This window comes from Vollenhovia emeryi, unplaced genomic scaffold (assembly GCF_000949405.1).
Source record: "Vollenhovia emeryi isolate VEMERY1.0 unplaced genomic scaffold, V.emery_V1.0 DF939306.1, whole genome shotgun sequence".
In the NCBI taxonomy this organism is placed as follows: Eukaryota; Metazoa; Arthropoda; class Insecta; order Hymenoptera; family Formicidae; genus Vollenhovia; species Vollenhovia emeryi.
The window spans coordinates 91,271-108,028 of record NW_011967060.1 but is presented as its reverse complement, the minus strand read 5'-3'; the positions used below and the strand labels follow the sequence as shown (position 1 = coordinate 108,028).

Here is a 16,758-nt window from a genome sequence, read left to right as displayed (position 1 = left end):
TTATGTTCCTTGCCTTGTAAAAGATTCGCAATATTTCTATGGTGTGTTAGGAAAACTAGTGTTCCTATAACTAGTAATATTAAAAACAAATTCCTCTGAAAAAAAAAGGACCATGCTACAGTCGTTGAGGTAGCACTTAATGAAGCAAGGGAAGAATATCGAAAGGTAAAAAACACTGCTAGCCAAACAAATATAAACACTAATGCCACAGGTATGTTAAACGCTATCAACACTCCCAGAGTTGTTGCAACTCCTTTGCCTCCTTTAAATTTTAGCCAAATAGGAAACATGTGCCCTAAAACTGCTAAAATTGCAGATACATATATATAAAAATCGTTATTATCACAAAATTGTTGTGCTATATAAACGACGATGAATCCTTTCAAGGAATCCAGAAATAATGCCAGAGCAGCAAGACATTTATTTCCTGTTCTTGCAACGTTTGTAGCACCAATGTTTCCTGAACCTACTTCTCTTAAGTTTATCCCTTTTATTCTTATAATGATTAAGCTAAACGGTATTGAACCTAATATGTAGGATAGTATAAGGATTACGTACCTCTCCATCATTCTAGCATCCTCTTTCTTGTCATCCCAGTGCGTGACACTGGGATCCAGCGAACTTTGTTCGCAAACGAACCTAGTAGATAAATATAAAATTTTACATTAAAACATAACACTATGGTGGAACTATATACAAAATAGATCCCAGTGTCACGCACTGGGATGACAAGAAAGAGTTTTGGGATGACAAGAGGGAGTTTTGCTATAACAAGAAGATGGCACTGGAATGACATCTGTTGTTGTACCTTCATATGCCAAAATTTAATTAATTTTATTATTCCTCAGCCTTTTTAGGTAGCACTGGACTTCATCGTTAATCTGATTACTAAACAGTATAAGCGCTGTCATGTTGATGAGAGCTAAACAAGAGAACAAAGTTCCACCGATATTGGCAATAGCCATTATATCTTTAGAAAGACCAGAAAAAAACGCTACAATTATTACTGCTATGCGGTATATCACTATACTTTTTGCACCGAATAAATATATCCACCCCATTTCACAACAATATACAAACGAAATTACTGAAGAAAATGCAAACAAAGGTGCAGCTATGGTTAAAAGTATAGGAAACCATGAAGAAACAGTTTCAAATGCCTTTTGAGTGATTAATATCCCTTCACCAACACTAGTCTGGTATGCACCTGTTATTACTATCGTTATTCCAGTTAAACAGCAAATGAGCATTGTATCAAAACACGGTTCTATCATAGCAACAAGCCCAGTTCTTACTGGTTCTTCATCTTTAGTTGTTGCATGAGTAATTGCAGCAGAGCCGACACCAGCTTCGCTGGCAAAAATTGCTCTTTGGATTCCAGCAACAAATGCTCCTACCATCCCTCCGCCAACAGCATTAAAATCTATCATGTTGGAAAATAATATCTTAAATGTGTGACCAAGATTGTGGATATTAAATCCAGTAATAACAAGGCAGCTACATATATATATGAGTGACATAATAGGCACTAGTGCAGAAGATACTCTAGCTATCCTTTTAATTCCGCCAATAATCACTAGAGCAAGCAGCGCAGAGATTATGGAAGAAAGAAACCAAGAGTGACCATCTACCCAACTTGAATAGCCAGATAATATTGAAACCATTTGGTTGGTTTGAAACGCTACACTTCCACCAAGACCTGATAATACAAAGAATACTGCATATATTGCAGCTAAAACAATACCAAGTTTTTTAAATCCAAATTCCTCCAGACCATTCCTTATATACTGAAAAGGACCACTAAACAATTGCTCCTGATCTTCTGTTCTATGTCTAAATGCTAAAGTCACTTCGGCAAATTTTACTGACATACCAAAAAAACCTGTAATCATCATCCAAGGCACTGCTCCTGGCCCTCCCATTGAAACTGCAATTGCGACTCCAGCAACAGTTCCAAGGCCTACTGTGCTTGAAAGTGCAGTCATAAATGCCTGAAAATGCGTAATATGACCATCATGGTGATTCGTGTCATATTTTCCACATAAAATAGCAAACGCATGCTTAAACATTCTTATGTTGAGAAACTTAAAGCGTAAGGTTAAAAATACATAACCAAAGGATAGTAGAAGAAGTATGAACGGTATATAAAAGATTTTGAAAAACAGCACTTCATTAATGAAGTTATTTATTCCATTCAACACAGCGTCATAACTTTCGTAAAAACCTGAAGCAGCGTACACATCATTAAACAATAGGCAAAATAACACCATACAAAGCAATCTATAAACCATGTTTAATACCCTTAGAATTGTAATAAGAATCTATTGTATTCAAAACTTCCCTTCTCAGTAGATATATTGCAACAGCATTTGGAACCATAAGGCACATAAACAAACTGTCACCTAGATAAGATATAAATTCTATATCATTTGACATACAACTGATATACACTGAAACCACTATAAGAATTTGGAACGGTATCAGTATTTTTTTATTACCAAATAAATACAGCAGAGCAACTTCACAGTAGTAACAATAAGCTATTATTGTAGAAAATGCAAAGGAAAACATCATTAGCGGAAAAACTAACTTGCTGAACAAGGGTAAAACTGTTGAAAATACCGAGCTAATTAATGTAATATCACCCACGTTATCAGTGCTATGCATATCAGTGATAATTATCACAATACCAGTCAAAAATGAGATTAATATTGTATCTATAAGTGGTGCAATCATTGCAACGCATCCAACTTTAATTGGATCTTCTTCTTTTACAGCTGAATGTGCTATAGCTGCTGTTCCGGTACCTGCTTCGTTAGCAAACACTGATCTTCTCACTCCGGCTATTAATCCGCTCAATACTCCGCCTCCTATAGCTGATTTGTTAAAGATGTCTTGGAATATTATGGATAAAGCATTCAGCAAATTACTTCCGTTCATACAAATTAAATATATACACATACCCACATATAGCACTATCATGATTGGTGCTAAACCTGTTGAAACAAAAGCAATACGCTTTATTCCTCCCAATATTACAATTAAGACGAGCAGGGATATAATAACAGATGCATTGTATTCAAAGAGGTTGGTTGATAATGCTGCAATTTGATTTGCTTGAAATGGTATGCCGCCTAAAATCATTGCAATAAGCAGCATAATCGCATAAATAAGGGCAAGAAATCTACCAGTTTTTGCAAATCCAATTTTTGCAAGCCCGTACTTCATGTAATAAAAAGCCCCGCCAGTTGCATTTTCAGAGCGATAAGTGAATGCAAGCACCACCTCGGCAAACTTTATCGACATACCAAGTATTCCGGTAATTACCATCCAAAAAACTGCACTTGGCCCCCCTATTGTGATAGCTATTGCAACTCCTGATATTGTTCCAAGACCAACTGTTCCTGAAATTACTGTTGCAAACGCTTGAATATGAGTGATTATGCCATTGTTATTGTGATTACACTTTAGATTGAATAGCGTCTGTATTCCATACTTGAACAATCTAAAGTTAGTGAATTTGAATTGGATGGTACAAGAAACTCCAGTTGCAATTACCCAAATAATTATAAATGGAATGTTGAATATCTTTATGTACAGAAATGAATTTAACAGTTCACTTATTTTTACAATCATGCTGCTCACTACTTTTTATTATAACTTATAGCTAACGAGCTTTATACGAGTAATATATATAAAGCCCAGTGCTTACTGGAATAGTAAGTACATACACTACACCTAAAATTGGTAGCGTCATCCAGGGCTTACTGATGAAAAATATAATAAGTACTCCAAAAAATGACACAAATATATAGGATAGGCTTTTGGGAACATAAATATATTTTGCAGAGAAAGTTGGAATGTGACTTATCGAAAAAAATGAAATGGCCAGAAAGTAACAAGCTACGTTTCTTGTGTCAAAAAATCGCTCTATGAGAAGTAAGTATTCACTCTCATGAGATTGAAAGGTAATAATTATTGGTAACAAAGAAAGTAAAGCACACACTGGAGCTGGAACACCAGAAAAGAAAAATTTTTCCCGGTGTGATTGTTCTGAGTGTAGCGAAACATTAAATCTTGCAAGTCTTATTGATATGCAGATTACGTATATCATTACTAAAATCCAACCTATGACTTTGATTTCGTTTAGCTTCCAAAAATACAAAAGAAATGCAGGCGCTGCACCAAAATTTAGAAAATCTGCAAAAGAATCAAGCTGGGCTCCAAAATCGCTAGTTGATTTTAGAATTCTAGCTATTCTGCCATCCATTCCATCTATTATTGCTGCAATGATGATAAAAATTACTGAGAATTCCCATTGTTCATTAAATGTAAATTTAAGTGAAGTGAGACCAGAACATAAACCCAATAAAGTTATAAAGTTTGGGAATAATTTAGTAATAGGTAAGAATCTACTGTTACTTCCATCGTTATTCATATGACGTCAAAAGTAAGCTTCTCTTGAATGTTTTCCTTATTTAAGTTTGCTATAATTGTTTCACCACCAATAACAGTTTGCCCTTCTGAAACTCTGACTTCTGTATCAGCAGGAACATAAATATTCACTCTACTACCAAATCTTATAATGCCAAACCTTTCACCTGCTTTCACATTCTGGGATACTCCTAAATTACAAACGATACGACGTGCAATTAATCCAGCTATTTGCTCCACAATAATTTCTTTTCCCTTTTTGTATTCAATCACAATAACCTGCTTTTCATTTTCATTACTAGACCTATTGCTCATTGCGGATACAAACTTGCCTTTTTTATAATTCATTTCCTTTATCGTACCAGATATTGGTATACGGTTCACATGGACGTTCAAAACACTTAAAAATATGCTAACAAGCGTGAACTTCTTCTCTTCTCCATTTTCTGCCGATAAAGGATAATTAACTTCTTCAATTTTTGAAATCACACCATCAGCAGGGCTTAATATAAGATCCTTATTGTTTGGCACAGCTCTTGCTGGATCGCGAAAGAAATAAGTACACAATAATGTCGGAAACAAGCACGTAACACCAAACCCCCAAGATATAGAGAATGCTATACACGTTACTATAAAGGCAACGACTATAAATAAATAACCTTCCCTGTTTATATTAGGTAAACTAAAACACATAATCTTATTAACAATAACCTATTGTTAACAATTTATCATTTATAATTTCTCATGAAAAGCTTTTTTTAACTGCTTCAGCAAAGTCCTCTTGATACAAGGTAACATTACAGATTAGCACACACCGTCATACTGTAACAACCCATCCAACACAAACTAAGTTTAGATCAGAATACGGATTCTTCTAAAAGTTGCTCACTATCTTCGTCTATTATGATAGAATTATCATGATTTCTGAGTAAATCTCTGATTTTTGTTTCTATTTCATTTGCGACTTCTTTGTTTGTTTTTAGGTAAGTTTTTACATTCTCTCTTCCTTGTCCAAGACGTGTGTTGTTATACGAATAGTAAGCACCTGCTTTTTCAAGCACACCAAGCTTTGCTCCCATATCTATTATTTCTCCGAGTTTTGATATACCTTCATTGTACATTATATCAAATTTCGCTTCTCTAAATGGAGGAGCAACTTTATTTTTTACAACTTTAACTCTTGTTTCATTGCCTGTAATATTTTCTTTGTCTTTTATTACACCAACTTTTCTTATGTCAAGCCTTACAGAAGTATAGAATTTTAATGCATTTCCACCCGTGGTAGTTTCAGGATTTCCATACACTACTCCTATTTTCATACGAATTTGATTAATAAATATCAATATACAGTTCGCTTTTGAAACGGCAGAGGTTAGCTTTCGTAGCCCGTGACTTAGAAGCCTTGCTTGCAGCCCCATATGTTGATCACCCATATCACCTTCAATTTCAGCTCTTGGAGTTAACGCTGCAACAGAGTCAATAACTATCACATCAACCGCACCAGAACACACTAAGTACTCAACAATGTGTAATGCTTGTTCCCCAGTGTCTGGTTGCGAAATTACTAAATCATCAGTGCTTACCCCAAGTTTACGAGCATATAAGACATCCAATGCATGTTCTGCATCGATAAATGCGCATGATCCTCCTTTTTTTTGTGCTTCAGCAATCACATGCAAGGCAAGAGTGGTTTTACCAGAACTCTCGGGACCAAATATTTCAATTATACGTCCTTTTGGCAGACCTCCAACACCTAGAGCCGAATCAAGCGCAATTGATCCTGTGGATATTGTGTCTATTTTCTCTACAGGGTTTTGCTTCAACTTCATTATTGCACCTTTACCAAATGCTTTTTCAATCTGGCTTATTGCGTTATCTAGCGCTTTTTGTTTATCATTATTTCTTTCTTCTGAGTTGTTTGCCATGGATCATTTATTAACTTGTATAACTTTCATGATAATCGAACGTGAACAATCTGCCAAGGGTTTTTTAATAACGAAGAACGTTATCGTAGAAAAATTAGCTACCTAAATTATATTAAGATAGAAAGTTAGATAGACTCTGCAGTGCGATACAAAATAACGATAGAATACAATGGTAGTAGTTTCTCTGGCTGGCAGAAGCAGCAACATTCTGCTAATTCAATCCAGGAAGCCATAGAAAATGCTATATTTAATTTTAGTGGTGAGAAAGTTACTTTGTACTGCGGCGGCAGGACTGATGCAGGGGTTCATGCTTTAGGACAAATTGCTCATTTTGATATGGAAAAGGAATTTGAGCTTTATAGAATAAGAAACGCAATAAATTATCATTTAAAATCAATTCCCATAGTCGTGCTTAATGCAGAAGTTGTAGATGATGCGTTTCACGCACGGTTTTCAGCAAAAAAAAGATATTACGAATACAGAATAGTTAATCGCTATGCTCCTGCCGCTCTGGAGACAGGTTATGTATGGCAAGTGTTTAACCCACTTGATGTAAATATTATGCGTGAAGCTGCTAAACATCTACTTGGAAAACATGACTTTTCAAGTTTTCGTTCAAAAGATTGTCAAGCCGCAAATCCGATGAGAACAATTGATGATATCGATATAATACAAAATGGGAACCATATACACATCAAAATATCTGCTATTTCCTTTTTACATAACCAAGTGAGGATCATTGTGGGTACTTTAGTTGAATTTGGAAAAAATAGAACCAATCCGCAAGAAATGCTAAATATATTAAACCAATGCAAAAGAAATGCAGCTGGAGTGACTGCACCACCTTTTGGCTTATATTTGGTAAAGATAGATTACTAATTTAATAAAAAGTAACGTTCTGAGTGAAATAAGTGTTATACTGCCACGGTATCTCCAGATCCTTCTAACAAGAAGCGGGATGACAAATTTAAGTTCTCATTGGCATCACTACATATAATACACTTGAATCATCTTCATCAGTGATAATTGTAGCACTATTACCATCGGCTAAGCTAAATTTACATTTATTTTTTATGCAGGATAGAACATCAAGCAAATAACGCGAGTTAAACCCTATTTCTATAGGAGCTTCATTGTAGTCCACTTCTATGGATTCAGTTGCATCACTGCACTCTTGAGAGTTTGAATGCAGAGTTAGCAGCTTTTCTTGTAGTGAGAATTTAATGGATTTTACTTTATCAGATACAACAACGGAAACTCGATCTATAACATCTGAAAGTTTTTTACTTTCAATAATCATATGCTTGTCTTGAGATGCTGGAATAACTGCTTTATAATTTGGAAAAGTCCCATCTATTAATTTTGATATTAGAATATATTCACCGCATGTAAACTTGATTTTTCTGTCTGAGAGTTTTACATTAATTTCATTACAATCGTCCAATATTTTTAACAGTTCCATAACAGTTTTACGTGGAATGATCACACCAAATTCGCCATTGATGTTCCCAGGCTTTGGTCTCTTTATACATGATAAACGGTGACCATCAGTTGCAACGCAGTACAGAAACTGCTCGTCTGTATGTAGATATATTCCATTTAAATTATACCTTGTATCATCTAGTGATACAGCAAATTTTGTTTTAGTTAATAGGTCTATCAGGTCCGTATTTAGTAGAATAAAATCATGTTTATAATTGTCTTCTTCAAGAGCAGGAAAGCTGCTTGAAACTACATTCGGTAAAGAAAAGTTTGCATTTCCGCAAGACATCAATAATTTTCCTTGGTTGTTTACTTCAAAATTGACATCCAAATCAGCGGGTAACTTCTTCACTATGTCATGTAAAGTATGCGCTGAAATTTTTACTTCTCCTTCTGTTAATACGGTTGCAGCAAGTGAAGCAAACATTGAAATGTCAAGATCAGTTGCCATTAATTTTATGCTGCCGTGTTGTGCTTTGATATTTATACATGCCAAAACATCTATTGCATTACGCCTTTCAACCACTCCACTTACTCTGGATAATGTATTTAAAAGACTTGTACGGCTCACGCTAAAACGCATCTGCTCGCACACAGAATTTTTTTTTGATTTCTGTATCTACACCTGCAGCCTCTGACATTGCTAACTCTCAAAAATATATTTTAAATGATATCCACATCCCATGTAAAGTAAAGTGCTATTTATATTTCCATTGAAAGAGTAGTCCAGTTTATACTGTAGCTGGGTATTTTGTTACAATGATTTACTTTGTATGGCATAAATCATGCATTTTTTGATACGCTTTTTGAAAGCCAAGTAGGGAATAAGTATCATCAATGGTCACTGTTTTTGTTTTTCCATTAACTACCATTGATAATCCCTGCTTCATTTTTAGAATGAGATCTTGATCTATTTTTGTATGCTCTGCCCACGCAAAACTTCCCTGTATTATAGGCAGTGTATATTTAATTTTTTTGTCGATATTGAGAGCTACAGGCTCCTTATCATACTGAAAACCAGAGGTAACGCTTACCTCATCTGCTTTTTTATCAACATAACTGACCATTACATACGGCTTGCGATTGGTTGTATAATGCTCGCTTTTTGTCTTAGGGTAAGATACAATGTAACACACTTTCTCTCCATCTTCTGATGCAGTATATACAAGCCAGTCTTTGTATTTTTCCTTCAATTGCACATCACTAACCGATGCAAAAGCGCCTATTGAAAAAAATATTAGAAATATAAAAAAACTACGCATGCAAACCAAATTTCAAACTTTCAGATTGTATATATCGTTTTACCTTGGCCATCGCCTGCTCAGCTAACTGTCTTATTCTTTCTCTTGAAACACAATATTTTTTACTAAGTTCATCCAGAGTTTGAGTGTTTTCACACAAGTATCTACTAATAAAAATGTCTCTTGCCCTTTCGTTAAGGCTTGCTAGTGCATTGTTTAAAATTGTTTCTTTTAATTCTTTTTCTTCATGATTCTGATAGGTTACTTCTTGACTGACCAAGTTACATGGGATCATATCTTGCAACTCCCTTTTAGAGTCATCACCTATTTTTATGCAATCGTTTAGCGACTGATCCTTACAAGCCAAACGGTAATTCATCTGCAGAACGTCTCCTTCAGATACAGAAAGCTCATTAGATATTGCTTTTATTTCTTCATTGCTTAAAGTTTCCCTGTTTGTATACTGTAAAATTCTTTTTTTTATTTTACGTAAACTAAAAAATAGTCTTCTTTGTGCTTGCGTTGTGCCTATTTTCACGAACGACCAAGATTTCAATATAAAGTCTTTTATTGAAGCTTCAATCCACCACACTGCATAAGTTGAAAAACGAAACCCTAAATCAGGATTAAACTTTTTCACTGCATGCATTAAACCCAGATTCCCTTCCATGACCAGGTCCATCAACAATAGTCCATAATTTTTGAATTTCATTGCAATTTTTACTACCAAATTCAAATGGCTGGTAATCAATTTATGAGCAGAAGAAATATCCTTATATTGGTTCCAATTTTTTGCTAATCGTACCTCTTCCTCTTGAGACAGCATAGGAAATTTTTGCACTCTAGCAATATATTGCATGAGATTGGTTCTGCTATCAACACATAAGCTTGCCATTGGGGTCAACATAACAACTTAAATTAAAACTTCATATATATAATATATTGATTTTCGGGCAAAAATTCAAGCTTTGATTTGAAAAAAGTACAAACCTTCTATCTAATTGGGATCTTAAAAACGATAAGCCCCAGCATCAGCTACCTGATATATGACATCCTGCCAGCGTGTAATGATGAACATTATAGTTTAAATACGTAGTAAGTGGTGTCATGCCAGTACTCCTTTTTTTGTCATCCGAGTAGCTTGACTACTTGGATCCAGGAAAAAGAATGATGTCATGCAAGCCCCTATGATGTCATTCCAGTGCTCTTTTCTCGTCATCCCAGTGCTCCTTTCTCGTCATGCAAGTAGCCTCTTTCTCCTGTCATCCCAGTGCCCAGACACTGGGATCCAGGTTGCTCACAAGCAAACTAGCATAGAAAGTGGTTACAACGTTTTCGATGGGATTATATGGAAAACTGGATTCCAGACTGGAATGACACCGTCTGTTATGCAAATTACCTGCTAATTGCAATGTTCGTACAGCTGTGGGTCACGTGCTGGAATAATACCCTTGATGGTAACAACTAAAGAAAAATATCAACTAGGTTTATAGTCTATCACTACTGTTTTTGCAATTTTATCATAAAAAGTCTGCTTGCGTTGATCAAATATTGCAAACATTAAAACTGAGATTAGTACAATAAAAAAACATCCAGAAACATAATCAGGCAGAGGATAAGATAGCAAATTACAAATAATCATAATACCGTCCTTAAAAAAATATCTTCTTATTGCTTGCTTTAGAGTAACATTTGTAAATGTGTTTGCATCTTTTATATATATGCCGCACAGTAATTTCCCTGGAGTGCCACCAAATCTTATTGTCATTAGCATATTAAAAATTGTATATATTGGTAGTATCACTATAAAAACTATCATGTGGATAACTGTCTTGTAAGTATCGTCTGCATCGTTGTATGATGAAGATGAATGATGTAGAAAATATAGAAAAAAGACCATAACAGATGCCATTGTCACCCATAAAACAAAATCAATTCCATATGCAAAAGCTCGCCTAAACATCCCTGCATAACTTACTTTAGTATCCATACTCTGCCCATGTTCTACTGTGACGTAACTAGTATAAAAATATGTTATTAAATAATCGTAAATATACTAATTTGTGCAATATTAGCTGCTTGTGCCACTCTATTATTTGAATTAACATTAAATCATTTATAACTAGGAAAGTTATGTCAACATCAGTCACAGTTGCGTATGGTGATGGTATTGGACCAGAAATTATGGAAGCGGTGCTGTCAATATTGCGCGAAGCGGAAGCAAAAATCTCAATAGATGTCATTGAAATAGGGGAGCGTGTTTATAGTAAGGAATGGTCTCACGGAATTTCTCCAAGTGGTTGGGAATCTATTGAAAGAACAAAGATATTACTCAAATCTCCGACAACAACTCCTCAAGGTAAAGGCCACAAAAGCTTGAACGTTGCACTCAGAAAAAATCTAGGGTTATATGCAAACATCAGGCCGTGTATTTCATATCATCCTGTTATAGAAAATAAATTCGATAAGTTTGATATCGTAGTGATACGCGAAAATGAAGAAGATGTTTACACTGGAATAGAGCATAGGCTCACTGGTGACTCGTACCAATGCACTAAAATTATTACTAGATCTGGCTCAGAGAAGATATGCAGGTACGCTTTTGAATACGTAAAAAAACACAATAGAAAAAAATTAACTTGCCTGACTAAAGATAACATCATGAAAATGACTGACGGAACTTTCCATGCCGCGTTTGATCGCATTGCAAAGGAATACCAGGACATAAAGGCAGGACATTATATAGTTGATATTGGAATGGCAAAAGTTGCTACAGAGCCCGAGAATTTCGATGTTATAGTAACCGAGAACTTGTATGGCGACATATTATCAGATATAGTGGCACAAACCTCTGGATCTGTGGGGCTTGCAGGAAGTAGTAACATTGGCAACGAATACGCGATGTTCGAAGCAGTGCATGGTTCTGCTCCTGATATTGCAGAAAAAAATATAGCTAATCCTTCTGGACTTTTAAATGCTGCAGTGCATATGTTAATTTACGTAGGTCAAGCCAGCACTGCAAAACTAATTTACAATGCATGGTTAAAAACCTTAGAAGATGGAATACACACTGCCGATTTATATAAAGAGAAAAAGAGTAAACAAAAAGTTGGTACAAAAGAATTTGCAGGAGCTATTATAGAGAATCTAGGAAAGAAGCCTGCAATATTATCTGAGCTTACAGTCGGTAGCAGTACAAATAGCAAAATAAGTGAAATACAAAATAGCTACGAACAGGACTACAAAGTTAGAAAGCTAGTTGGTAGCGATATAACGCTTGCCTGGAGTAAGCAGGCTGATTTTGACCAAATAGTGAAGTTGTTTGAAACAAGTAATCCGCAGATTATAGCAATATATTCAAAAGGCCTTGCGATTTGGCCAGGAAGTTCAAAGTCTTCAAGTGACCAAATAACCTGCAGGTTCATTGCAAATAATGAAATTACAAATAGTGATGTGAATAACTTGCTAATCAAATTTGAGGAACATAATTTTGATGTGGTGAGAATGGATAAGTTGTATTTGTATGATGGTAAAGAGGGTTTCTTCGTTTAAATATTTAAAAGAGGTGTGGTAAATGAAATGGACTCAAAAAAAGTAGAACTGATATTTGAAAAATTCAAGCAATCAAATCCTGCACCAAAAATAGAGCTGAATTATACCAATGATTTTACATTATTAGTTGCGATAGTTCTATCAGCGCGAACAACTGATATAAGCGTTAATAAAATTACAAAGGAGCTATTTAGTATCACTGATACGCCAGAAAAAATGCTGAGTTTTGGGCAGAGTGAGCTAAGAAAATGCATAAGCAGTATTGGTTTATATAATTCCAAAGCAAAAAACATAATCGGGCTCAGCAAAATATTGATTGAGAGGTACAATAGCAAAGTGCCTACTGATTTCGATGATTTGGTATCTTTACCAGGGGTTGGGAGAAAGAGCGCTAATGTGTTCTTAAATTCAGGGCTTAGCATTCCAACATTGGCAGTTGATACTCATGTTTTTAGAGTTAGCAATAGAATTGGGCTTGTGAAAGAAAAAGATGTACTTAAAACAGAGCAGTCTCTTTTGAATGTAGTGCCAAAGAAATACCTACTTTATGCTCATCATTGGCTAGTTTTGCATGGTAGATATGTTTGCAAAGCGCAAAAACCTTCGTGTGAAACATGCATAATACATGATTTATGTGAGTTTGAATGCAAGAGATATAAATTCTAGCACACTATCTTGTCATTCACAACTGTACGAACGTTGTAGTTTGGACCACCAGCGGGCAGTGCCCAGACTACTTGGATCCAGCTTCTATGCAACTTAATTAAAAACGTTTGTGTTAGCGTAAGACAACTACCTTTAGCTCATCAGCTCAGTTATAAGCAAAATTTCTGGATTCCAGACTGGCATGACACCCTACTTAACCGTCATACCGCCGCGGTATCTCTTAGCCGCTAACAAGCAGCAGACCGTCATACCGCGATTCATTCGCGGTATCTCATCCGCTAACAAGAGATCCCGCTAACAAGCAGCGGGATGACGAATTGCTTAACCGTCATACCGCCACGAACCGTCATTCCGCCGCAGACCGTCATACCGCGATTCATTCGCGGTATCTCATCCGCTAACACGCAGCGGGATACTTGACCTTTACAGGGATGACGGTTGTTGTTTAGCTACAAATATTAAGAAATTTACCAAACGAAAAAAAAGGCAAAAGAAGCCCTGAGTAGCGAGTTTTGACTCTATATTACTGTAAGTGGCGCTGTAATAATGTGCTAACGCTTAAAATAAGCGCGATTTGGCTGAATGTAGAAAAAATAAAAAAGACATGCAGCCGCTATAATTTTATGTAATCCGCCAATAAATACCCTGAGTTTTTTACTGAATTTTGTCATTGAGCCTGTAGGTCAAAAACAAGTTTTGAGTCATAAATACCCTTGTTGTCATAATAAAGGGGCTGGCGGAGCTTGTCAAGTAATTTTTCGTAGCTCTCATGACTTAAAAAGCTGTATTCCAGCTTCACGCGATGAAATGACAGATTACTGTTACCTTATCTAGATACAGAAAAAAAATCTTAATACTTAACGCATTTTTCATAGTACATACCGTATGATTGATAAATAAAATAATGAATAGATTTACATAATGTTTGGAGGTACCAATGGTCAACGACAAGATTACTTTGAACTTTGAGATAGAAAAAGGCGAGTTTATAGATCCATATTACTTTTCTGCGCGTATAAAGCTTACAAACGAAAGCAAAAATCTTTTGCGTGAGCAACTTGGCAGTACAGTTCAATTTGATAACTTAGATGACCACTTCAATCTCAACCCTGAAAATTTTTATATCTCTTATAACCAATATGGTGACAGAAATGAGCTAACCGTTAGGGATGACAACAGTAGACATTTAACCTCCAACCTTCCGCTTAATCACTACGGATTCTCAATGGAACTATCATCTAATGATGTATCAAGCGCAGATTATGGTTTTTATCCTCTACGTGCAATCTATAACCCAAATTACTATGATAAAGCAAAGGAAAAAGAATTCGATGACCATGGTAAATTATTACCAACTGTATCGAACATACTAAATAAATTGCTAAGCAATGCAAACAACTTAACTACACAAGATGTATTACAAAACGTATTCTCACAACTGCAGAAGAAAGCTGATGAAGAAGCAGAAAGATTGGCAAGAGAAAGAGAAGAAGAAAGACAAAGGGAGGAAGAGTTAAATGAAAAGAACAAGGAATTAAAAGAACTTATAGAAAAGGATGAGATTAAAATATTTCAAGTGATAAAAGGTCATGATATAGGCAATGGGCGTTCAGCAGTAATTTTACAACTTGATGGGGAGATAGTCCTTGATTTAAACAAATACTGCATAGCAAAATATACACACCACCCAGAATGGGAAGGCGATGAATACTTGCATTTTGTTAGCCCTAGAGATGAGATGCTGGTTGATTATGAAAACTTGTTTTTTGTGCTCAATCAAAGCTCTTACTCTGGTTTTGAAAGTGGGTTTTATTCAGCAGACAACACTGATCCCTATAATTACGCTAAATATTCAAAAGAACCATATTTGAGTGGTGATCAGCTATCTGAAAAATTATCTAATGAGTTGGAGGAAGATAGCAATCAGGTAGATACTGAATTTACAATTGATGATGAGCAAGTAGACGAAGAAGTTGTAGTAGAGAGTGAAGCCAAGTCTGGGGAGAAAGGAACGGTCGGTGAGGATAACACAAAAAATACTATACAGGAAGAAGAATCTAACTATATAGATCAAATGCAAGCAGATGATGGTAGTAGTTATGTTGAAGATCAATCAGCTTTGCGTGATGATATGGAAAAAGCTCTGCAGGAGAAATTGCATGGAGATGAAATACGTAAGCAAAGTAATGAGAAAGCTCAAAAAGATATGGAAACAAGAAAAGTCACTGTGGAAACTGACAGTAGCAATAATAAAATTGAAAAACAAGCAAAACCAATAGAAGACGAACAAGAAACTGTTATGGCAAGTGTGATAGAAAATATGGATAAAAATTCTGATAGTGAAGCAGAAGATTCTAACAGTATTGCAAATGCACAACATCCCTTTAAAATAAGGACAGGAAGTCCTCTTGAAGTGGGAAAGTATGAGGTGGAGCTGCAAGTGACATATGATGATATAAAGAATTTTTAGATACCGTACGTGGTAAATATCATGCTGGTGATGGATATAACTACGAGCAAGTAATGGTTTTATATAATGAAATTGTTAGGCCAGCATCGCAGCATTATGATAAACCATTTACCCTGCCTAAGGCATACATAACAGATGGTCATCTATTTGTTCAAAATAAAGATTTTGGAACTTTGTATGATTTTAATGAAATGTTTTATAAAAGTGATGAGTTAATTTGATCAATATTAGTATAACAAATTAAATTTAATAAGTATTTTATTAAAATATCAATTGCCCGATGGTGTGAATTATTATATTATTAGCTTATATAGCTAATAATTTAAATGATTAATATGCCAAGATACGTTAAGAAATATATTAATAGTATTACTGAGTCTAATATATTAAAAGTTTATACTTCCGAAGATAACTCTCAAATTAAAGTATTTTTCAAAATTGCAAATGAAGAAATTGATAGAATTTTTTCAGGGCAAGAAGTAGTGAAATTTTTAAATCAAACTACCAATATAAGAGATCATGAAAACAAATCTGCCATTAGTAAAAATGTGAAACAAGGCATCATTAGAGATGTAGAAGGTATACATAGAGAGAATGGTAGATATGTATATAAAGCACCAATTTTATCACCTAGTAAACAATACAAAAAACTGTTTAAAAGTGAGAAAGCTATTCAATTTAATTTGAATGATTTTATGTCAGATAGCATATCAAAACTTGTACACTTAAAAGATAGATTTGAGGAAATTTTGGGTTTTGATCCTGAAGATGGCCTATGTCATCCATTAAATTATTTTATTACTCTTTTAGAATTAAAGAATATGGGAGACTTTGCTGGATTTCTCAGGTCTGCTGATGTTGTACCTGAACAAGATTTTATAGATTATATTGATGGAAGAAAAGAACAAACAACTGAATTGTTGATGACGCAGATCTTGTTGCAATTCTTACCTATTCTTCATATTCAGAGCATTGAGAGACGTGAGGG

At 35.1% G+C, this 16,758-nt stretch overlaps 2 protein-coding genes across 2 annotated transcripts; one reads left to right on the top strand and one right to left on the bottom strand.

The window, feature by feature from the left end:
- Positions 1–36: 36 nt before the first annotated feature.
- LOC105558870 lies at positions 37–6,384 on the bottom strand. Its single transcript, XM_012006790.1, has 8 exons — positions 5,324–6,384; positions 4,503–4,973; positions 3,189–3,404; positions 2,964–3,134; positions 2,623–2,876; positions 1,105–1,991; positions 559–639; positions 37–70 (listed from the first exon to the last, which is right to left on the bottom strand). Exons 1-8 carry the CDS (start codon positions 6,357–6,359, stop codon positions 37–39), a joined length of 3,150 nt encoding a protein of 1,049 aa, XP_011862180.1. The 5' UTR covers positions 6,360–6,384.
- A 6,277-nt stretch (positions 6,385–12,661) lies between these two features.
- LOC105558868 (endonuclease III homolog) lies at positions 12,662–13,598 on the top strand. The gene is made up of 2 exons (XM_012006789.1): positions 12,662–13,216; positions 13,476–13,598. The coding sequence occupies exons 1-2, from the start codon at positions 12,662–12,664 to the stop codon at positions 13,596–13,598; spliced, it is 678 nt and encodes a 225-aa protein (XP_011862179.1).
- Positions 13,599–16,758: the final 3,160 nt, after the last annotated feature.